Source organism: Dendrobates tinctorius, unplaced genomic scaffold (genome assembly GCF_039654945.1).
Source record: "Dendrobates tinctorius isolate UK_male_01 unplaced genomic scaffold, ASM3965494v1 ptg000186l, whole genome shotgun sequence".
NCBI classification, from domain to species: Eukaryota; Metazoa; Chordata; class Amphibia; order Anura; family Dendrobatidae; genus Dendrobates; species Dendrobates tinctorius.
In genome coordinates, this window is record NW_027361853.1 from 2173876 (window position 1) to 2199607 (window position 25732).

The window sequence follows — 25732 nt, forward strand, 5'->3', positions numbered from 1 at the left end:
ATTTTTTTTATAAGCTTGTGTTTATGTGTTTCTATTGTAGTGTCAGTGTATTATTATACTCACCTATTGCGGTCTTCTATGGTATCTAGTGCCGTTGTGCTCCTCTTCTGAGTGACGTCACCGCACTTTAGACTATCCAGGTCAAACTCTGTGCGTGGGCTGGAAGTGTAGTTTACAATGTAAGCCTATGGAGATTTGTTCTGACCCTCTATAGACTTGCTTTGTTAAAGCCACATCCGGGTCACACAAAGCGCAGTGTGCATGTGCAGCCATCACTTTATTTTAGAGGACCATTGTAGAATCCCATCCTTAGGGTTGGTGATGTTCACAGCAGTATAGGAACCTCGAACTCTCCACAAGTTCTCACCTATCTTTTGGATAGGTGATATCTTTTAATGTTGGAAATATCCCTTCAAGATGTTTTCCAGAAGGGGGCTGGAGAGGGCACAGCCTAAAGGAAGCCCCCCATGACTGCAATGGGCGGGTAAGTTTTGAACTTGTTATGGGCGGGTAATAGTGATTGGCTGGGATGGGCCAGGGGAGGAGTTTGGGGTGGGGGGGCAGCCTGGTTAGTGGAAAAGTGCGGGAAAAGCCACACTTCACGAACGTAACTGAAGGAGAGAAGACCCACCCACCCTCCCTTTTGGGCAGTAGGAAGGAATTGAAGGTGTTAGGGGATTTATGTATTAATAAAAAAAAAAAATGTAGCAGATGAATTTTGGTGGGAATCCATACGAGGCGCTGCTTGTTGCTGTCGTCACAGTGGCTACGGGGCGGGGGGTGGGGTTCTTGGAGTTGACGGTGATTGGTCGGGGAAGGAGTTGGAAGTAATATTCCCGACAGTTTTAAAAATGGTATGGGGGATCTGGCTTTTTGGTTATGGGCTCTGGACGGGATTTTTACCTCGGGAGCTCTGGTGGTGAGTCTCCCGGAACGGGAGTTACGGTGCCCTTGAGCTGGAATGGACGGCTGAGGGTAACATGGTGGTTTAGTTTTTGGTTTGGGGCCAAAAAGGTTTTATAGCCAGATCTTTTTAGCTCCAAGAACCCTCCCCTCATATTATTTGCATTTAATATTTGGATGTTTATTGTTAATGTTTATTGTTTGTTAATAAAATCGGCCGCTGTGGCCAAAATTATCCAAAGAAAAAAATGGTAGTCTGTGTTATTTTAAGAGTAGGGGATACTAGGAGTCGGGGAGGTTTTGGGAGAAGAGAGAAAAACTGGAGTCGCCATATGCGGTCAAGTATGCAGCTCCACCTTTCTATCCACTTACATACATTATTATTTTTATTTATTTTTGGAGCACGATTGACTCCATATTTCTGTACATGTGTAAAGGGGTTACACACAAAATACATATTTAAATTACAATGAATAAACTTACAATGACAGACTGGTACAGAACAGAGAGGGCCTTGCCCTTGCTAGCTTACCGTCTACAAGGTAATGGGCAAGGAAAGAGTAGGTTGAGGGGTTGCAGAAGCTCCAGTGGTGGTGAGGTGGGTTATTGCAGGCTATAAGCTTTCTTGAAAAGCTGAATCTTCAAGTTCCATCTGAAAATTCTGAATGTTGTGGATAATTGGACCTGTTGGGGCACAAAATTCCAGCGGGTATACTAAAAAAATGTCTCAGAGGTGGCTGGGTGAGGAATATATGAGTGTGGCGGAGAGAAGGAGGTCTTGGAAGATATTTAGAGACGGTCATATGGACAGCTTTATAGGTCATTATTTGTAGTTTGAAATGGAAATGTTGGGGAATTGAGAGCCAAGAAAGGGATTTACAGAGAAGCGGAGGAGTAGCTAGGAGAAAGGAGGATTAATTGGGTAGCAGAGTTCAGGATGGACTGGAGAGGTGTGAGACTGTTAGCTGGGAGTCCACAGAGGAGGATAGTGCAGTAGTCTAGGCGGACGATGATCAGTATGTGCATTAACATTTTAGTAGAGTCTGGGTTGAGGAAAGGACGTATTCTGGAAACATTTTTTGAGTTGGAGGCAGCAGGAGGTTACAAAAGCTTGGTTTTGCGGTATGAATGACAGAGCAGAGTCGATGGTTTCTCTGAGGCAATGGACTTCCAATACAGGGGAAAGCGTGATGTAATTTATTGTGATAGATAGATCGAGTAGGGACGTTAGGTGAGATGAAGGAAAGATGAGTTTGCTTTTGTCCACATTGACCTTTAGGAAGCAAGAGGAGAAAGGATGAGGAAATGGCTGATAGACACACTGGGATTTTGGACAGCAGAGAGATTATGTTTGGGCCAGAGAGGTAGATCTGAGTATCATCAGTGTTTAGGTGGTACTTAAAGCCATGGGACTTTATGGGACATGCATATATACAAGAGGTTTGCATTATTTATAATCAGAATGTAGTCCCCTAATATATTTAAATAGCTACATAGGTGGAGCTAGTCATAAAAAAATGCATCCTTTGACTATAGGGGAGGATTTTATTTGCATAGATTTTATTACCGTAATTACAGTAACTGTCTCCAACCAGTAGTTATCCAACTGGGGCAAAATACCAATTCAAAGCCATAGGCTACTGTATAAAAACTGATTTGCCATAGGTTGGAGTCCACTGAGTAATGATAACCAATATTGTGTGAAAAATTAATTCATAAGTAAAATCTTATTGTTTCTAACAATTTTAATTTTACATAATTGACAATATATTGTACATTTTTCTGTACAAATTTAAAATCCATTACAAGTTAGGAAAGAAAGTAGCTAAAGTGCATGAAAATGAAACGTTTCTGTGTGAAGTTTCCTTCCACTTTTTTGACAACTGCATTCTTGTATATTGATTGTTTAGAAAACTGAAATACTACAATGCTGAATTTATGATGCATGAATTGGCAGTGGTACAGACTTGAAATGCAATCTATGTGGTCTTGTAATTTAATAATTGTCTTCTCTGTTTTGCTGCTGCGGCCTGGCTGTGTTGCTATCACTAACGATTTTGCATGTTTTTCTGGGGGACTTTCCAACCAGTTCCTATCTCTCCTGCAGAAGTATGAGGCTGAGCTCTTCAAAATGTCTATGCCATGTCTCAGTGCAATAGCTGGTGCTTTGCCTCCCGATTATGTAGACACAAGAATTAAAGCAACACCCGAGAAGCAAATGTCAGTAGATGCTGAAGGAAATTTTGACCCAAAGCCGATCAATACAGCTAAGTAAGTAACTGTATCATAACTCGCTACAGAGGATGACAGGACAGCTCTGGACTGTAAGGGATGCTTCCACGTAGCGGATTACATTAGTATTAGCTGCAGATTGAACGCTGCGTCCTGCCGCAGCGTTTAATCCGCAGTGGCCAGATGTTCCAGCATAGTGGAGGGGATTTTATGAAATCCCGTCTCCACTATGCATCCGATTACGCTGGTGACGCTCAGTCTCCGCAAGATAAACTGCCTACAGTATGGGTACCTTGTGGTGATTCCGGATGTGTTCACTGAACACATGCGAAATCACCGTGCGGACAGAAAGGGGTGGGGCTTTGGGCGGAGCGGGTTTTCAGCTCCGTCGAAAGCGCTAGGAAGACGGTACGTGGAAACATGCCCTATTACTATGGGACTGACAAGATAGCTGTTTCCATCACTGCCATAGAAGCGAAAAGAGTGATGGTGGTTACACAAGAATACATTTTTATTTTTACTAACGCTAGTTGGAATTTGACATTTCTTCAGTTTATGAAAGTACACCACGTACCACAGTAGCATTGTTGCAGGTTGCTAAGAACATAGCTTACGCTGGTCATCGCTCATTGGGAGTACTTTGATGTAAAGATGGGTTAAAATACCTCCTACGTTTGAAAAGAAATTAGAAACCTTTATCGAATTACTGTTCTTGCACTCTTCCTTACAAGTGTTGTCTACTATTTGGCCATATCCTTCTTAAATAAAACAAGGTCTGATTTGGGTTGTCCTTAAAAACAGGGCTCATTTTTGCTCTGTCTGTAAAATAAACTTAAGGCATTCTGATTTTTTTTTTAACTGAAGAAATTTATACAGATTATTTTGACTGTAATTCTCATCAATTTACAGTTTACAGTGAACGCAACTGAGGTCTTCTTATCAGAATTATAGACATGTGTCAATTCTAATCTTAATGACTTATTATGGTTTTCTATTGTGACCGTAACAAATATTGTATGTTCGTGATTGTTTGATGCGCTGTTCAGACAAAAAAGTCAAGTTGGCAACTGTGGAGCACACTGAAAATGAAAGCATCATATACTGCCCTTCCGGGTTGGCGCAGTTCCAGCCATGTCAGCGCTGTGTCTGCCAGGCACTCAAGTGACATTGGTCCAGGTGGTGATTATACTGTATAGTGTTTTTATTTTCAATGGGGACCTGATTCATTTAAGAAGGGGTTGTCCAAGTAGTGCGCAACCATTTTACATGTCTTTAAATGCATTCTTCAATATCAATACAATAGGTGTAGTGTTAGACATCATAAAGGTAGAAAAAAACTATTATGTGCTTTTTCTATATATTTAATTATAATTAGAAGAGGTGAGTAATTTATACATAATATTTTATCATCTAGCTTAGAAACAATGTCCACAACTTTTATACTTAAGTTATCAATATAAGTTACCATAAGTGGGAATCTCATACCTGGCCCTGCCACCAGTCAGCTGTTATGGCCTCCATCACAACTCCATAAACACTAAGGCCTCATTCAGACATCTAATTTTTTGCATAGGAGTCCTTCTATGCTTTTAATGGTTAGCACTCGTACCAGTGATGGACTATGGGGCTATTCACAAGGCACTGAAAATCACAGAGGCATGTCCGATTTTGATCTGAGAGTCGGATCCAAATAAGCAATTCAAGTCAATTTGGTCCATGAAAAAAATCAGGCTGCACTCAGATGACACCCGAGTGTGGTCCAATTTTCACAGACTGTCAGAATGAAAGTGGAGAATTTTTTTTTTTTTTTACTTCTCAATATACGAGAAAAATGGATGACACTCAGACCAAACTCTGATCAAATTTGATCAGATTAATTGGTCAGTTTTCTTAATACAAAAATTGGACTTGTGAATGAGCCCACAGTCTCCCTTCCTGGATACTTGATCAACTCTTATTGAGTAGAATTGGAGCTGTTTAACAAAATTGAATTCAAATAGGAGGTCTCAATAACACAGCTAGCATGTGTAAACCTCTAAAATATATCTGTTTATTAGATACTCATTAAAACTGAAAATTTTTCCCAAAAAGACAAAAAAACCCACAACCATTAATAGATAGAAAAAAAAAGAAGAAAAGAATGCTACGAAACCCTATCAAGGGACCTATTTCAAATACTACTAGTCTACTAGCAGAGGTTGGCACACTATGATCAACAATAGTGACGCCCCTGCTCCTCGGCGGCTGTCCCTGGGGTCCCTAGAATGCCCTATCATAATCTAAAGGACACCAATAAAATCATGATAGGTCCTGGAATGACTGACTGTAAACCCAAAGATAGCAATACCAAGCAAAATAATGAGATTGCAACAAACAAACCGTCTCAGTGAATAAGACAACAATAGACATTTGAATAGGGCTATGGGACCAAGCCTATGTATCAGCAATAAACGCTGAAAGAAAATATAGGGAACACAAAACCTGTCCCAATAGGACAAAAAAACAATAGTCAACAATTAGAGATCGTGTAGCAATCAATGATAATAGATAGACATATCAAATTCACAAGCTGTACGAGGACTACCTTACCCTAGAAATTGCCTGAAAAAAACTACCACCTGCCTGTCAGTGGAGGTTTGCACCCTACAAGATGGCAGAATGGTGCCACCGTGGGCTGTCCCTTGTTGTCCCTAGACAACACTATCTATGACACAGGGCAGATACCAGGAGCCTTGGTAAAGATAGCAGGTCATGATGACCAACATCAGCCCTCATCATGACCTGTTATCTTTACCAAGCCTCCTGATGAAACAATGGGTGAAACGCATAAAGTCAGAATGGTTTATCCTGATCACCAGTCTGGATGAGTATTGTCTTCTTTATATTCATTAGTTTATGTGCATCTGTGCCTGTGTTTCAGGGTCATTAGCAGACCTTGTGGTTTTATAACTACAACATGTTTTGGTATCTTTTTTTCTGCCCTTTGTAATAAATAGGGTTGTATAGGGACAACAAGGGACAGCCTATGTGGAGCAGAGGTGCCATTTCGCCATCTTGTAGGGTGCCAATTTCAAATGACAGGCAGGTGTTGGATTTTTTTAGGCAATTTCTAGGGTAAGGTAGTTCTCCTACAGCTTGTGAATTTGATATATCTATCTATTAACATTGATTGCCACACTATCACTAATTGTTTACTATTGTTTTTTGGTCCTATTGGGACAGGTTTTGTATCCGCTATAGTTCCTTTATCGGTATTTATTTCTGATACATAGGCTTGGTCCCATACTCCTATTCAAATATGTATTGTTGTCTTATTGACTGAGAGGGTTTGTTTGTTGCTGTTTGCGGGCATTAGGTCGGTGTCATCTGAACACGCTAGTCTCATTATTTTGATTGGTATTGCTATCTTTGGGTTTACGGTCAGTCATTCCAGGACCTATCATCATTTTATTGCTGTCTTTTGGATTATAAGGAATACTAGGGACCCCAGGGACAGTCGCCGAGGAGTGGTGGCGCCACTGTCATTGATCAAAGGGAGCCAACCTCCACTGGTAGGCAGGTATTTAGAATAGGTCCCTTGATAGAGTTGTAGTAGCATTCTTTTCTTTTCTATTTATTATTGATTGTGTGTGTTTTTTTTGTCTTTTAGGGACAAATTGTCCCTTTTAATGATTATCTAATCAACAGATTTATTTTAGAGGTTTACACATGTTAGGCCGGGATCACACATGCGAGGAATATGGCCGAGTCTCACATGTTAATACCCGGCACTGCCGCCGTCAGTCAAGAGCGGAGCATGCGGCCGCATAGCAATACATGGAGCTGCACCCTCCGCTCCTGAGTGTCGGCGGCAGTGCCGGGTATTAAGATGAGAGACTTGGCCGTGTTTCTCGCATGTGTGATCCCGGCCTCAGCCGTAGAGTAGGAACTGATTTGCATTACCTGGCAGCAGTCACAGTGTACGGAGCTGTTGTGTTTCGCTCCTTACACTGTTAACTCGGACTGCTGACAGAGGTGATAACAGCTGATCAGCAGGGGAGTGCTGGGTCTAGGACCCCAAATATCTCATATTGTTGAGCTGTCCTCAGGATAGGTCATCAGTGTACGGGTTGTGTATAATCCTTTTGATGTATAAACAGTATGCAATAATCTCCTACACACAGTCTAGTACTTAGTACAGGAATTTGGAGCTCTGTATGAGAAATATATATAAAATAATATTAAGAAAATAATCAACACGTAATACTACACTAAACAAAGTGAAAAATATATTCTGCCACGCATTACCTCCAGAAGAGGTTAACGGGAGGGATTGTTGTGACCCTGGATGTCTTGTAGGATTACATGATGAAATAAAATGATGTTATGCTAATCTTGACTTCAGGAAAAGATAGCAATCATGCTAAAGCAGCTTTTTCATTTCCTGCCAACAAAAGAGATTATTTTTTATTTTACAGCCTGACATTACCTGAAAAGCTGGAATATATTGTCAATAAGAACGCCGAGCACTCCCATGATAAATGGGCCTATGACAAGGTACAAAGTGTGTCCTGCTTGTGTGTATTTTATCTTAAATCAATGGAATACAAAATGCTAGTTTTACAAGGATATTAGATCACAATAAGAGAAGTAATACTACTTGGGCTTCTTAGACACCGCTTAACCTCAAAGTTAAAACGTTCAGATGTGAACCAGAAAGTACTACATTAGTGCCCTACAAATGTGGTATCCCTGTGCAGCTCCACACCACTAATCATAACTACATGCATAGATCTCTAGGATCGGTTTCTGGAGGGATACAATACATGTCATACAGTGGGGAAAATAAGTATTTCATACACTGCCGATTTCGTAAGTTTTCCCACCTACAAAGAATTTTTGTAATTTTTTTATTGTAGATACACTTCACCTGTGAGCGACAGAATATAAAAATAAAAAAAAGAAAATCACATTGTATGATTTTAAATAATTAAATTGCTATTTGTTGCATGAAATAAGTATTTGATCACCTACCAACCAGCAAGAATTCTGGCTCTCACAGACCTGTTAGTTTTTCTTTAAGAAGCCCTCCTACTCTTCACTCATTTCCTGTTTTAATTGCACCTGTTTGAACTCATTACCTGTATAGAAGACACCTGTCCACTTACTCAATCACACTCCAACCTCTGCTCCATGGTCAAGACCAAAGAGCTGTCTAAGGCTGTGTGCACACGCTGGGGATTTTGCTGCGGTTCCGCAGCGGTTTTGGCCGCTGCGGACCCGCAGCAGTTTCTGCTGCGGTGTACAGTACCATGATTCCCTATGGGAATCAAAAACCGCAATGCAGATGGTGCGGAATTTTCCGCGCGGATTATCTGCGTTTTTCATTCCGCAGAAAGAATTGACATGTCAATTCTTTCTGCGGATTCTGCTGAGGTTTGCCATCTCCTCCATTGAGGAGATGAAAAACTGCAGGCCAAAACCGCAGAGCAATCCGCAGGTAAAACCGCAGGTCTTTTGACCTTAAGTTTCACCTGTGGATTTTACAAAATCCGCGCGGATGAATCCTCACCTAAATCCTCAGCATGTGCACACACCCTAAGGACACCAGAGACAAAACTGTAGACCTTCACAAGGCTGGGATGGGCTACAGGACAATAGGCAAGCAGCTTGGTGAGAAGGCAACAACTGTTGGTATAATTATTAGAAAATGAAAGAAACACAAGATGATTGTCGATCTCTTGGTCTAGGACTCTATGCAAGATCTCGCCTTATGGGGTAAGGATGATTCTGAGAAAGGTCAGGGATCAGCCCAGAACTACATGGGAGGACCTGGTCAATGACCTAAAGAGAATTGTCTCAAGCATTACCTTTAGCAACACACTATGCCATCATGGATTTAAATCCTGTACGACATACAAGGTCCCCCTGCTCATGCCAGCACATATCCAGACCCATTGTCAGTTTGCCAATAGCCATCTTGATGATCCAGAGTAGGCATCGGAGAAGGTCATGTGTTCAGATGAGACCAAAATAGAACTTTTTGGTATCAATTCCACTCGCCGTGTTTAGAGGAAGAAGGATGAGTACAACCACAAGAACACCGTCCCAACCATGAAGCATTGTGGGAGAAACATCATACTTTGGGTGTACTTTTCTGGAAATGGAACAAGACGACTGCACCGTATTCAAGGGAGAATGGATGGGGTCATGTATTGTGATATTGTGAGATTTTGGCTAACAACCTCCTTCCGTGGTTGTGGCTGGGTCTTCCATGACAATGACCAGAAACATACAGCCAGGGCAACTAAGGATTGGCTCCGAAAACAGCATTTCAAGGTCCTGGAGTGCCCTAGTCAGTCTCCAGACCTGAACCCAAGAGAAAATCTTTGTAGGGAGCTGAAACTCAATGTTGTCCAGTGACAGCCCGAAAACCTAAAAGATTTGGAGAAGATCTGTATGGAGAAGTTGGAAAAAATCCCTGCTGCAGTGTGTGCAAACTTGGTCAAATACTACAGGAAACGTCAGACCTCTGTAACTGCAAGCAAAGGTTTCTGTATCAAATACTTATTTCATGCAATAAAATGCTAATTAATAATGTAAAAAATCATATCATACAATGTATTTTTCAGGATTTTTAAAAAATTCTGTCTCTCACAGTCTTTCACCTCTCTAGTCTATGTAAGTGGGAAAGCTTTCAAAATTGGCAGTGTATCAAATACTTATTTTCCCCACTCTGGATTGCAGCCATTTGGGCATCATTTACCATCAGAAAAACTAGAAATGTGTTCAGTACTGACAAATGATGTCTGGCCATTTGGAATAGGCTCTTAAAAAAAAAATCAACTGCGAAAAAAATAAAGTGTAGAATAAACAAATATTCATCATTTTCTCCCATCGTATAAATTCCAGTTTCATTCTTTGGCTGATGGTAATAGTGGTTGGTAACTGTGCTTGTCATCCGGATGTACTTGTTCCTATCACAGATTCTCTACTCCATCTGTATTCTACTGTATGTGTATTTAAAGGCAATCCATCAGTAGTTTTTTGCTATGTAATCTGAAGGCAGCATGATGTAGGGGCTGAGATATTGATTCCAGTGATGTGTCTCTTTTTAGGCGGTGTGTTGTTGTTTGAATACATTGAGTGTTTTATCAGCAGGAGATTATTAGTGCTTGAATTGGTGCCCATGTGAATCCTGGTCATGCCACCAGCACTGATTAGCAGATTACTGTAAATATACAATGTACACAGCAAGCTTTAGTGTGGGCAGGATTAGCTTTCTGAGCTCTGCTACATGCAGCATTTAAAAACTGTGATTGTGTCACAACCTCTTAACCCAGTACACCAAGTGATGCATCGTTGTAATCAGGGTCTATTTCTCTACAGTTATGCTGCTCTAACATGATATAGCAAAGACTTGGTGAAAGATTTCCATTATTAAATCCCCCCCCCCAAGACTGTTCCTACACTGTGTGTTCCTAATCTTGTGGTCACAGTAAAATCACATGAGAAAGGATGAAATTTGAGGGATCATGTCAAATCTCTTTCTGCACATTTACCAGGTTATGCTCTGACGGCAGGTTTTGCAGTGCTCTAAATGTCTTTTTCTTACTTTCACTAATATTCATAAATACATAGGTCCCTATATAACCTAGAATAGCTCATGATTAGTTTTCTATTTGACAGGGCATACTGTATAGCTGTCAAGATAACTAGATAAGTCCACATTGTTGATTTTCTATGTCATTAGTATTGACTTTTCTTTCTTTTTCATTTCCCTTGGTGTTTTCTTAGCTGCACAGTGGTTGGAAGTATGGAGCGACTCTTGATGAGAATACAAAGACACATCCTCTACTGAGACCCTTCAAGACACTATCTGAAAAGGTGCCATAATTAAAAATATCTGCTAATAGACTGATGATGCCTTGCATTTCAGTAACCCTGTTAAATGGATTTTTGAGCTTTTTAAGTTTATTACAACATTCAAGAATCCAGAATAAAAGCTACTGTTGCATTCTGGTTCTTTTTAAAGCTATCATTGTGAAAGTGGACCTTTCATGCTGACTATTCCAATAGGAAAATAGTGCCAAAATGCTGCACATGTTCAGTATCGTGTTTCTGAAAGAAATGCCCTTCATTATATCTGAATCTCATAGTCTATAGATACCTTATGTATTGTAGGTCAGCTGATCCCTGTCACTTTTATAAAGTTAACATCATCTGCACAACTAAATTTGAGGCTAAAGTGGCGCTCTCCTGAACTGTCCCATTAAATCATATTATCATGTTTACATTGGTGATCCTGCTATACACAGCATCAAATGGAAGAATCTAGTCCTTTAAAAACTTTGGTCTATGCTTTTTGGGTTATTTCTTACAATAGAATTGGCAGGATTGTATTGTAATTGCAAAAAATATAGCGATTTCTTATTGCACTGTAAAATATTTGCCAATAGAGACAAGTGCATAATCCTCCTAGAATATATCTAAGACCGGGGTCAGATATGCGAGAAACTCGCAGGAGTCTCGCATGTCAATACCCGGCACTGCGGCCAGCACTCGGACAGGAGCGTGCGGCTGTATAGAAATACATGCAGCTGCACGCTCCTGTCCGAGTGCCGGCAGCAGTTCCGGGTATTGACATGCGAGACTCCTGCGAGTTTCTCGCATGTCTGACACCGGCCTAATTTACAACCTTAGCAGTGAAGAGAAGTAATCCAGCATGTAAATATCAGGGGTCATTGTGCCTCAACCCTTTTTCACAACTGCAAGGTGTGCAGTGTGCTATAGTGTTTCCCTGGGTGATAACCTCTGAGTAATCTCCATTAGTAGAGTCTGAAATATAGATAAACAGCTGACACCAAAAATACAGTACTAAGACCGAAGAAGTAAATGATGGTCAGGTAGCCAAAGGTCAGGGCAAGGTGGTGTTTTTGCAGTGGTTGACATGTAAGTGGGTGGACAGCAGGGTGGGCAGACATAATGAGTAGTGATGAGTGAGCGTGCTCAGATAAGATGTTATCAAGCAAGCTCGTGTGCAAATAGAGTGTCTTCTATTATGTTCCTGTCCCCGCGGTTGCATGTGTCACTGCTGCTAACAGCCACAAAACTTACAGGGATTGCCTAACAAACAGGTAATTCCTGTATGTGTTGCGGCTGTTGAACAGGTGTGAGCCATGCAGCCTCGGCGACTCGAACATGGTGTTCAAACACGCAAAAGATACTGTATTGGCACACATGCGTGCTCGGATAACACCTATGTGACGATGAAGGTCTGCACAGCTTTGGCTGCTCTATAATATGCTGCCCAGGGATCAGACACCTTTAATCAAGCCCAGTAGTATATTTATGTAATGGATATATAATATGATCATTTTTGTTGATCGCAGTAGATTGTATGTGAGAAGATAATGCCTTCCTCCCCTGAAAAGCTATTTTATAGTCCATGTTTGTGCTGCAGGTCTCCTTACCGGAACTAACAGCATCATGTATTCCTGTGAGGCTGTAAGTTCACGTCAGGACACACGCTATCAGATCGCATATGGCAGCCCGAACATGGACCGTAACGTTCAGTTGAGTGAATGCACTCTTTCAGAGTTCAAAACTGACCTGCTTCAGAGTACTGAGATGGAGGGGTGTAGACCAGCACCAGGAGAGTGGATTAGTGACCTTGCCCTCACAATTATGTAATACTGTATAATAAAAGTTTTGCTTTTGAAAGTGTACAGACTAAATAAAAACAAGTAAGGGGTTTACATATAAAATTATATAGCTGTATTAGATGTATTATTTACCACTAGGTATGTCGCTCTGTGGTCAAAACTCTAACTGGATAGAGGATGCAGAGCACCCTATAAGGTCTGCACTGTTGTATGGAGCGCTGAAGATAACGAGATGTGACAGGTCTTTATGCAGTGGGAAAATAAAACATTCACTGTGTATGTCAGCACTTTAGCCAAAGCATTTTTATGTGTTTCAGGTACAATAAAATAGAGTTCCCTGGGCAATATTGCTTTGTGTGCAGTTTAAGATCAATATCATGTGTGCAGACTTGTATTCTATTTGTTCTGCTTTATTCTTCCATATCAAAAGAAAATATTACACTACAAGGATTGTAAACCTTTTTTTTTCCTCATTGTTAAATCTGTAACCGATTTTAATATTATCCAGAACAAAGGCTCACAAGAAGTGATTTCATATATAGTAAAATCCCATTTGGAGTAGAGAGGAGAGGGTGAGGGAGCTTCACCATAGCGTTGAATGTAGTTGACTGAGGCTAGATGTAATGAGAACCAGGTGGGTGCCGGTCCTGCTGGTGAATGCAGCCGTAGACAGTGGGGAAAAAAAGGATGTCTCCGGCACACCAACCATGTAAGTGAAAAATCCTTTATTCAGGCTTATTGTGCCAATTTAAACCAGGGACGGTGGATTAAAAACATCTGACTTGTTTCTGGCGCAGTTCCTATTCGGGAGCATCCAAACACTTTGAGAATGTTCACAAAGAGGATCTTACATGCTTTGCATTTTTTGGTCCAGAAGTTTCTTGCCCTGAATGTGAAGGCAATCGGCATAAATTTCTCCCTATTCAAGAAGCTTTCTGAATACTAAAACTGGACACCAAGTATCCCAAAGGAATGAATTTTAGGAACGATTTATTTTACATTCATTAATTTGGGGTTTTTCTTTGTTTCTTTTCTTTATTTTTCTCTCCGTGATTACATCTCCCGTCCGTGTGTTGCACACATGGTCCATGGACAGTCTCATTATCTTGTGCTTTCTGATTGGATTATGTTTGTTATATATGCTTACCTTTATTGTCTCACTGATAACCTATGACTAAGGGCGCATTGCCACGTCAGAAACACGTCAGATGTTTTTAATCCACCTTCCCTGTTTTAACTTGTTACAATATGCTGAATAAAGGAATTTTTCACTTACATGGTCGGTATGCCGGATGTTCTGGTTCGGCCAAACAGTTATAAAAAGTTCAGGCACCAGAACAGTACCCGGACCCGAACCTGAATCCAAACCCCATTCACTTGAATGGAGGACCCAAACATCAAGAGTTTGCCACACTGTCATGTGTATGACAGTGCAGCAAACACCGCGTCTGATCTGCGGTAAAATCATCACCACCGGTCAGACAGCCACGGTTCCCACACTGTCAAAAGACAGCGTGAGCTTGCAGTTGTGATCGGAAGTATAAAGTTTACCTCCAGTCACTTGTGCTGGCTGATGAGACTACTCCTCCCATCAGCCAACACCTGCTGCTAATAACTGTGAGAGCAGGAGAGGCTGATGGAAGTATTCATCAGCCAGCGCTTGCACTGTAAATAAATAAATGAAAAAAAGACGGTTTGTATTCCCCTGTATTTTTGTTAATCAGCCAGGCAAAACTCACAGCTGGGGACTGCAACCCCCAGCTGTCAGCTTCAGTAAGGCTGGTTATCAAGAATAGAGGGGTCCTCACACCATATTTTTTTAATTATTTAAATAAATAATTTTAAATAAGGTGTGAGGCCCCCCCCATTTTTGACCACCAGCCAAGCTAAAACAGACAGCTGGGGGATGGTATTCTCAGGCTGGTAAGGGGCAATTGATATTACCCCTGTCCCCAACCTAAAAATAGCAGCCTCCCAGAAAAGGTGCATCTATTAGATGCTCCAATCTGGCAATTTGCCTGGCTCTTCCCACTTGCCCTGTAGCGGTGGCACGTGGGGTTCATATTTGTGGGGTTGATGTCACCTTCGTATTGTCAGGTGATATCAAGCCCACAGATTACTAAAGGAGAGGCGTCTATAAGACAATTATCCATTACTAATCCTATAGTTATAGGGTAAATAAAGAAACAGCCAGAATGAAGTCTTTTTTGAAATAAAACAAAACACTTACATTTTTATTTAAAAACAACAAACACAGTTATACTCCCCCAATGGCTAATTCCACTGAATCCCTTGTCTCCTGAATCCCTCACCTGTCCGTCGTCCGTCGTCCTGTCCCACACTGTAATCCATGTCTGGGGGATAAACAGTTTTCAACCTGGACAGTGCCAAGATGTGATCGTCCAGGCGGAAAACCACTGGGAAATGAGTTGCTGCGAGCACTGCATCAGTGACCAGCGGTGACGTCATCGAGGTTATTGCTGGTCACTGAGGCTGCGTACCTAGCTCGGCTGAACTGCGGTGACCTTGGTGAGATCCTTGCTAGCACCATGAGAAAGTCTTTGCACCATGGTGCAAAGGCGAGTTCACTGGGAGAATTTCATATTTCACTGCGGTGAACTCGCCTCTGATACCTCCGATCATAGCTGTATAACAGGAGAGACAAAAGTACTCAGGTGAATAGAGTAAAAAATTCAACTTTATTTAGAACAGTAAACACATATGCAAGGTAACAAGTGAGGTAATAAATATGACACCACCACAGGATAAAAGCACAAAGCCTCAGAGTAACAAAAAGCCAACCTGCCCACAGGTGCATGAAAAACAGAGTGATATGTATATAAAATGCAAGTGCACATACAAAATCATGCACCACTGTAAGAACACCCCAGAGCGCTATGCATAAAAAAGTCAAATGATCTGATCAAGATAATCATGGCATAAGGGGGGATGAAAGCTTACCGGGGGCAGGAGCAGAAGTACCCTGGGCCAGGTGTATGAGGACCCAGACGCGCGTTTCACGTGTCAACGACCACGCTTTCTCAAGGGATATGCGGTGCGCGCGCGCCGTTCAAATCACTGTTATTGGTCCACTGGTTACCACGTGACTGGTCACATGGGTCTAAAAAGGTCCTGCTCATACCCCGTTTGTACTTCCCTTGAGAAAGCATGGTCGTTGACACGCGAAACGCGCGTCGGGGTCCTTTTTGTTTTATTTTGAATTTTGTAACTTCAGCCACTTGTAATGGTTTTCACTGACTGCTTTTGTAACTGCTGAAGTTACCAAATTAAAATTGAAATAATTAGTATGATGAAAGTAGTTTCAGTGGACCCCAAAATAGTGTATATGCATGCTGCCCATCATACAAATGAATACAAGTTATATGCCAATTATCATCCTTACATGCATGAAGATTCAGTTGAATGTGACTGAACTCTAATACCAGACACAGGCTAAATAAACATAATGCTATTTTTGTCAGAAATTGTGAGTTAGATTTTTATTTTAAATAATGTAATGGAGTTTTTTTCTAAACAAGAAAAATATAAATTCTCCAGGAATAAAAAAGTAGGTATAAAATTTCATAAAACTTCACTTTTATTGCAGTGATTTAAAAAAAATTGTGATTGACATATCACAGAGGTTAGTACAGCCTTAAGGTACTGTCACACTTAGCGATGCACCAGCGATCCCGACCAGCGATATGACGCGGTCAGGATCGCTGGTGCATCGCTAAGTGGTTGCTAGTGAGCTGCTACACAGGCAGATCTCACCAGCGACATCGCAGGGGTCGGGGTTCGCTACTTACCTGTCAGACGAGGTGATCCTGACGTCCTCCCGCCCGCGTCCACGCGTCGCTCGTCTCCACAGCAGGAAGCTGACAACGAGAAACGGTCCAGGACGTTCTCGCGCGATCAGCGATAACCAGCGGGGGAGCGGTCGGAGGTAAGTATCAGACATAGCAATATTGCTATAACATCACAAAAACCAATGATGTTATAGCGATATTGCTAGTGATATCGCTTAGTGTGACAGGCCCTTTAGTCATGACTAAGGCTTGAACGCCGAAACCCATCGGTATGCCCTAACCTCTGTGATATATCGGTAACAATTTTTTTAAATTTCTGCAATAAAAGTGATGTTTTATACCTACCTTTTCATAGCTGAATAATTCCTATTTTTCTTTTTTGTATTTCATTTATTTATTTTACTCACTTATATAGCGGCATTAATTTTGCAGCGCTTTACAGACATTATCATCACTGTCCACATCGGGGCTCACAATCTAAATACCCTATCAGTATGTCTTTGCCGTGTGGGAGGAAACCGGAGAACCCGAAATAAAGACACCTAAACACGGGGAGAACATACAAACTCCTTGCAGATGTTGTCCTTGGTGGGATGTGAAACCAGGGCCTCACTGAGCCATCCTGCTACTATTACTGACCCTTAATAGAACTTGACTAGTAGTAAACCTCATTGATTCATGTGTTTTATATAAAATAACACAAAAGAAAAATGCTTTAATCTCCTTCTTAATATTAAATGTTTAGAACCTCAGAAAGTTTTGAAACTTGGAGAAGTTTGACATTTATCCAGTATAAATGAGGTTTGTAACAGAAGAAAGAAGTGAGTATTTGTAGTCTCGTAGGATTTTACACTATATTTCCACTTTTCTCCTCTATCTAACTCCGGCCTAAGAATCTTAGAAGACGAAATACAGACGAAATAAGCAGTTATGAAATTAGTGGGTTTTTCCCTTAGAAATAAGTCAACTGCCAACTAAAGGAATTGAATGCAAATTTATCTTTCTAGCTCTTGCCAGTTTGATTAGTTTTGCTACATTGCTTCAGATACCTTAAGCACAACTAGACTTAAATAAAATAAAGGATTTACAAGTGAATGGTAAAAATGGCAAAGAGTGGAAATTGTACAAACATCACCCAGATTAATCAGGTAGATAAGATTGCCAGAGACCTACCTTGTCTCGGGAAATACTGCCGGACAAAGGAATTGTTTATCAAATCCTTATATACTTTGATTGACTGCTAGTCTAAAGAAAGTTATATCTAATTAATATCATCCTCATTTATGCTGTATGAGTAGTGTCACATTGACAAGGTTTCGAGAAAGCAGGGAATTATTTTAGGTAATTCCAAGATTAATAGGGAAGCGTCTGAAGCAAAGGCCATTTGAGAAGTGCTAGAGATTAGCATGGGATGTAAGAATCCTGATAAACAGATTGGTAAAGCCGCCAGCCTGGGCAAGGATAAACAGGGAATAGCCCGATATGTAGAATGCAAGAATGTATGCTAAACGTGAAAATGTACTCAAGCTTTTTTTAAATTTTTTATCTTGAAACAAACTGTCTGCTCCTTGCTAAATAATCTAAACATACAGGAACATTACTAATGTCATATGTATGTTTAGTAGACATTGGAACTAGAGCAACATCATTGGGGACAATTATGTAACTTAAATTCAATTTATATAAAATAGTAACCACATAAATTAGTGTTCAGTTATTTCTATCGCCATTTTCTTCTTATGTGGATTTTGTTTTTTTCAAGTGGCAATTGTAGTAATTTATGGTAAATCCAATTTACATACTCTAGAAAAGGGTTGAATAAGATTAGAGAAACATAGTTCTTTAGCGCTCAGAAAATGACATCCTTAGACCCCTTTTTATGTCCTTGTAGCATGTTTTGTTCATTGATACCCATTATAACCTAGGGTGATCTCATATGTCTGCGTTTTCTTACAGTCCGTATTTCCATGTGAACCACACGGAGACATGTTAGTTTTCTTCCGTCAGCACGGATGACAAGGGCCCATACAAGTGTATGGGTCCGTGGAAAACACATACAGCACACTAATGGCATCTTGTAACATGTGCTTGTGCTTGTATCATGTACCGTGCTTTACAAGCTCTTCTTATTAAGCTTCATAGCAGTGCTTTGAAGTTATCTAGGATTGTTAGAGCTCACTGTTATCTCCTATTCCCGGCCGGCGTCAGCACAGCGCTTACAAGTCAGACAGCAGCGGTGGTCGATTTCCTAAGCAACGGGCTGTAAACAAAGTGTTAATATGTCAAGATTGCTGGAAAATTTTAATAAAGAGTGAATTGAAAAAATGCTTTTACTTACAATCCCTATCTAACAACACTCATTTATGAAGATAGAAATAACCCTTTAATCCACTCCGCTTTAGGATGCACGCTACATGAAAGAATGAAAATAATTAAGAACTACATCAAATTGTTCAACCCAGCCCTAAAGAGAACCTGTCAGCACAATTTTGTAATGTAAGGTAAAGACATGGCTGTAATGGTGCTGTAATACTAATTACATTGCTACAGTTAGTGAAGAAATACACTTTGTGGTTGTACTGTAATCACCATTTTAAGTTTTCTGCTAATTAGATACCGGTGCACAGGCGCTGGGTTTCTCCTTCTTGACTAATTTCTGGCCTCACTGCGTGCCTCCATTATTTAAATGACCGGTGACTGAGATTTCAGATGGTGGAGGCTGGTAATTCATAGTCCAGGGGCAGACAGAAAGGCAGTGAATCACTAACCAAGAGGAGAAGGCGCAGTGCACAGTCCAGCCCCTGTGCACCGAAATCTAATTAGCAGAAAACTTCAAATTGTGATTTAAAAAAAAAAAACTAATCGTATTTCTTCACCAAAGGTATCAATTTAATCTTTGTTACTGCACCATGTATTTACATCATATTAGAAAATCGTGCTGACTGGCTCTCTTTAGAATTACTTTTTGTCTATTGTTTAAAAAGTATTGGTTGATTAGCCAACAATTCTCTTTCCACAGTTACCATGCATATGGAGCCCTATTGCAGGCAACTTGGGATGCTTTATGTCTGTGCTATTGTGAATTTATTTATGTATCTAAGACACAACTGTGTTAGATAAAAGGAAATTGCGTGAAATAAATGAACTTTGGAGCAGACATAATGGACAACTCTCTGGAAGAGGTGGAGATTTTTATCATAAGAGAAAAAAAATTTAAATTGCAAAATTAGTTATACTGTGAACTCTACTCAGCTAGCAACCTGCCCTCTATTTTACATAAAATAGATCACCAGAAACTCAACATAAAGTACATGTAAATGACAGAATTAGAGTTAATGATTTAATGATCTTCAGTTAAACAGACTAACGTCATCCAGTGCCAGTTTTGCTTTCTATTGGACATGTTGTAAGCTACTGTTACTACATCTTTTGAAACCCACCTGACCTTCCTCTGTGACGTTTTGCTATCTGATGTCTCTGCAGTTTGATCTGTACATTATAAATTGTAATTAACTTATTTTAATCCTTTCATAGGAGAAAGAAATTTATCGATGGCCAGTAAGGGAATCGGTGAAAACTATGTTGACAATGGGCTGGAGCGTAGAAAGGACTAAAGAAGGAGAAGCTTTAGCACTTCATCGGGAAAACGAAAAGATGCGTAGCATTTCCCAAACTAACCAGGTAAATTAGCTGAGTTATATACAGAAGCTTCTTCTTCATACATGGTCACTATGTGATCTTACCACATTAAAAGTGTCCTGACTACCTCATGTACAGTATAGAAAATTATTCGGAATTGAGAGTCCTCAGTGGTTGATACCTTTTAATGGCTAAAGGGCCTGTCACACTAAGCAATATCTCTAGCAATATCGCTATAACTTGTGACGTTATAGCGATATTGTTAGCGATATCGCTATGTCTGATACTTACCTACGATCGGCTCCCCCGCTGGTTATCGAGCGAGAACGTCCTGGACTGTTTCTCGTCGTCAGCTTCCTGCGGCGCTTCCTGTGGAGAGACGAGCAACGAGCGTGGAGCCGGGCGGGAGGACGCAGGATCGCCTGGGGTGACAGGTAAGTAGCGACCCCCGTCCCCAGCGATGTCGCTGGTGAGATCTGCCTATGTGGCAGCTCACTAGCGACCACTTAGCGATGCACCAGCGATCCTGACAGCATCATATCGCTGGTCGGGATCGCTGGTGCATCGCTAAGTGTGACAGTACTTTAACTGAAAAGATGGTAGCAAATTGCAAGCTTTCGAGACTACTCAGGTTTCTTCATCAGGCTAGACTAATACAACATCTGAAGAATCACATATTTATACACAAGAGGGCACAGAAATAATGCAATAGATAAGACAAGTGATGTGAAGCTTCACGTCTGACTATATGCAGGTGGTTGATTTGCAAAAACCAGGAATTTTTGGATGAATTCCGGAACCTTATCCTGCAATAATGTCAGTTATACCACTGTGAAATTGTGTAATCATGGCAGGTTGTGTGGCCACATCAATTATTTAGCTTAAACATTGAATATGGCAGTGCAGTCAGCTGAGAACTGTTGTGTGACTTTGAAGTCATGCCTGAATAATTCCTGGCAATTTATTTATTCTCTACAACTTTGTGCATCACTGGCACAGAGAAGTTGCACTTTGATGACACTAACATTTCTTTTGGGATTAAGGGGGTTGTCAACTGAGAGTGCAGTCAGACGGCCGCATAAATCGGACCGAGATCGGAATGCAGTGCATGGCCTGAGCGGCTCTCCTGACCTGAGCATGACAGCTTCATGTACATGTATTTCTATGCAGCTGGCTTGCTAGGGTCGAGAGAGGCACCGGCCTGTCTGAATATTGTATTCCAATCTGGTTCCAATTTGTATGACCGTCTGACTGCATCCTAATGCTTATGAATTTTCCCAATGTGCTCAAAAAATAAAAAAAAGCATAACTAACTCCCAGGATGGCACCACTCTTGCTCTCTGAGCTCTTTGTCCTCCGGTGGTGACGTGACATTGTTTATGTCACGTAAGCACTGCAGCCTATCATCAGCTGCAGATTTCCTGCAGCATTCACAGTTCTATCTCAATGGACATTCATTCCATCAAGACAGCCCAGGACAGTGTGTAAGAATAGGGCACTTTTTTGCCCTGTCCATAAAAAGAAATTAAGGTGTCAGTAATTTTTTTTTTAAACTGAAGAAACTTATACAGATTATTTGACTGTAATTATCATTTTACAGTTCACAGTGAATGCAGCTGAATTCTTCTTATCAGAATCATGGGCTTTAGACATGTATCACTTATAATCATAGTGATTTATTATGGTTTTCCAAATGTAAATTGTCTGTCCATGATTTTTTGATAAGCTGTCCAGAAAGAAAAAGGAAAGTTTGCAACCCTGATCATAAGAAGGATTGGCCCATCAAAGTCACTTCAAAAATGAATCGGTCCTAAAAAAAAAAGTAATCATATTTGAAATAGTAAAACCCCAAAACACAACACAAATCAACCTAAATTTTCCACTAATATAAAGTATGTCCCAAATTTTTTTCTATAATCACAGGGATTTATAGAAGCATTATTTTGACTTGGAGGTGTTAATGTGATGTTTAAGTGTTCCCTTAATTTTTAAGCAGTGTATAAATATATATACTCATTGAATTGAAGATAATTTATGTAACTATTATTGTATTCTACAACTAATACTCATCAATAATTAATATTTACAGGGGAACGGCTATAGTCCCACCCCAACTGATTTGAGCAATGTTGTCCTTTCCAGAGAGCTCCAGGTTTGTGCTAACCTTCATGTATTTTTTGATCTATAAAACAGTTTTGTTTTTAACCTTGAACCTAAGAAAACCAGATTTCTGACTGCAAGTCAGAAATGCAGTATTCATCAGATCACTTCTAAGATATTGTAGATAAGAATTTGCTGATCATTGGGGATCCCACCACTCCCCCATAATCATAAGAATGGGGGTTTTGAGTCCCCCAAATAAATGCTTAAGTGGTTGCACATGCATACTGCCACTCAAAGTCTATGGTATTTCCAGAGATAGCCAAGCCTTGTAGATTTCTGTCTTATTTCAGATTTGTGCATGTTATGTGATATGCTTGAGCCCTAACTCAAAACCGCTATTAGTGTATTATGACTACAGTATAGCTTACTTGGCATATTTTTAGACAGTCTTTAATATAAATTTATCTCCCATCTTGGTTTACTGATTCTACACCATTATATGCTCAAACATTTTGGGTCTGTAGAGTGCATCCTAAGTCACGCTTGAGACACGTGAAGTGTCTAAGATAATAAATGTGATGCCATCTGTGCCAGAATTGTGGCTCATTATAAAGTGATGGAGTAGAGGAGAGGGGTATATATATATATATATATATGTATGGTAATGTCACTGTATAGAATGATTTTCTCAAAATATTATAATCACTGAGAAGTGATCATTATAAAACTAAACATTTATTTAAATAGTTAAATAGCCTAAATGATTACTACAAAAATGGAGACTAAAACCGTTCAAAATCCCGGTAGATCACATGAGAAGTGTCTGGAATTTAAGAAGCTAGTCTCACGCTAGAAAAGTATCATGCATTAAAGGAATCCCCTCTACCCACGAGTAGGTCTCAGAAACGTAGCTAAATTGTCTCAGCTCAATTGTTTCAATGTGTTTCTTTGTCCTTTATGATGACTCATCAGGAGAAATCATAATGTTTATTAGACTGATCACATTAACATAAACGTGTGACAAACACCAATGGTCAACAGTGCTATAGGAGTCATCCTGCACTGATGTCATTCTTATTATCAATGACAGATGTTGATAAACCCTACTAAAAAAATAGCGATATCGCTATGTGTGATACTTACTTACCTCTGACTGGCTCCCCCGTTGTCTGTCGCTGATCGTGCGAGATCGTGCAGCTCCATTTCTCGTCGGGAGCTTCCTGCTGGGCTTCCTGCTGGCGCCGACAAGCGACGCGTGGACGCGGGCGGGAGGACGTCAGGATCGCCGTGTCTGAAAGGTAAGTAACGACCGCTGCTGTGTCGCTACATCGCTGTGAGATCTGCCTGTGTGGCAGCTCACTAGCGACCATTTAGTGATGCACCAGCGATCCTGACCGGGTCATATCATGGTCGGGATCGCTGCTGCATCGCTAAATGTAAATGGGCCTTAAGGCTATTCCTTCCTCTAATCTCACTACACAAATAAAAGGCAGATATAGACAATGGGATAATGTACCACCCTTACCATACTTACATCAGGCAATCAATAAGTGTTAGATACAGTGGTATATACTCCAATGTCCATGTTTATCACCGATGGGTGTGTATAAACCCCTATCATTATTAGTAAACCTATTATCCACTTTCTTGCATGGTCTCAAATGTCAGTAACACCGCACTGCACTGGCTCACTGTGCCAGTGCGCGTGTCCTGAGTACAAAAACTGTGCTCAAAGATACCTGTGGAGCAGGGCAGCAGCGGTGAAGATGCCTGCTTCAGACTAACAGGACCTGAAGCACATGACTGCTGGGGGCGTGGCCTAAGCTCCACAGAACTAGGAGCTGAAGGAAAACTCATAGAAAGGTAACTACGGGACAAGTTACCAAGGGGCATAGACAGGGACATAAACCAGATCAGGTCGGGGTCAAAGCTCGAGATAGCACGACAGTACCAAAGGATTAGACAGAACGGATAGTCAGGACGTAGCAATAGATCAGAAAACCAGAACGGGTAATAGACGGTACAATAGGGACAAACTATAACGGAGTAACAATAGCCAAGCCAGGAGGTCAGAACCGGAGAAGACAATAGTACCAAAACATGAGACAGAGAACAGAGTGAGGGGACAGACCGGGTCATACACAGGAAGCAAACAAGCAATGCAGTATACACGCACACCAGGGTGGTCAGACACACAGCCAGAACAACAGTATAGCTGACAGGGAATCCTAGTCTGGAGTGAAGATAAATACCCCTCCCAGATCCAAAGGAAGGCCAGCAAAAGCTAACCCTGAGAGAACAGAACATTAACTATGTCCTATACCATGACATCAAATACCTATAAATGTGCAGCCATTTGACTTGGTAACCACATACGGTACTTCAGGAGAGCCACTGTCTAATGTCTCCATTCTATTGCACTATTCCTTTATAGTTGTTAATATTGTCCATTTTAGGCTATGTGCACACGCTGCGGATTTGTATCTGCGGAACCGCAGGTAAAACAGCAGGTAAAATGATCTGCGGTTTTACCTGCAGATTGGCTTGCGGTTTATCACCTCTACAATGGAGGAGATGCTAAACCGCAGCAGAGTCCGCAGAAAAGAAGTGACGTGTCATTTCTTTCTGCGGATTCAAAACCGCAGCTTTTCCATAGTTAAAAATCTGCAGCATGTGCACAGCAGATTGTAAATCTCATAGACTTACATTGTACTGTACACTGTCTGCAGAACTGCTGCAGATCCGCAGCGGCCAAAACCGCAGCAGATCCGCAGCAAAAACCGCAGCGTGTGCACATAGCCTTACAGCGATTTTGGCAGCATGAAACAACTGTCTGATTCCCTTTAATGATATGCATATAAAGAAATAATGGAAACAAAATTTTCAAAACATCTCAATTTATTTATTGAGACCATGTGGGCAGTGAGGCCATCACGAGGGAACAACACACTTGTTCTATGTCTGGGATTATGGTATGGGCTGGCATAATTTGCCATAGTTGCATGCCTCTAGTCTTCCTTCTAGGTGCACTAATGCTCAGCATTACATTGATTTGGCTATGGAATCAGTTCTACTGCTGTTTCTCCAAAGTGTCCCTGGAGCCCTTTTTTCAACAAGACAACACCAATACGCATGTTGCTTGTGCTACTGTGAGCAGCCTTCGTGGACTAAATGTGCTACCATTACTTGCAGTGTCTTTGGACTTGCCTCCCATCAACACATCTGGGACATGATTGGTCAGCTGCTGGTGATTTGCCCAAGTACATTCAGCATAGTAGAACAGAAAACACTGTCTTTCCCTTCCAATTATATATAAGGATTATAAGTTATGTGAAAGAAGAACGTCAGTGTCTCAATAAATTGCTGGCTCTTCCTTTATGAGAATCAATTTGCCCATGATTT

At 40.8% G+C, this 25732-nt stretch overlaps 1 protein-coding gene across 1 annotated transcript in view; it reads left to right on the top strand.

Annotated features, from left to right (window-relative positions):
* RYR3 (ryanodine receptor 3) overlaps positions 1 to 25732 on the top strand; it is an 869465-nt gene that overhangs the window by 581359 nt on the left and 262374 nt on the right. The window contains exons 52-56 of the mRNA XM_073552155.1: positions 3011 to 3174; positions 7593 to 7671; positions 10912 to 11001; positions 20123 to 20269; positions 22317 to 22379. Coding sequence (XP_073408256.1) covers positions 3011 to 3174; positions 7593 to 7671; positions 10912 to 11001; positions 20123 to 20269; positions 22317 to 22379 — 543 coding nt within the window. The remainder of the gene's footprint in view (positions 1 to 3010; positions 3175 to 7592; positions 7672 to 10911; positions 11002 to 20122; positions 20270 to 22316; positions 22380 to 25732) is intronic.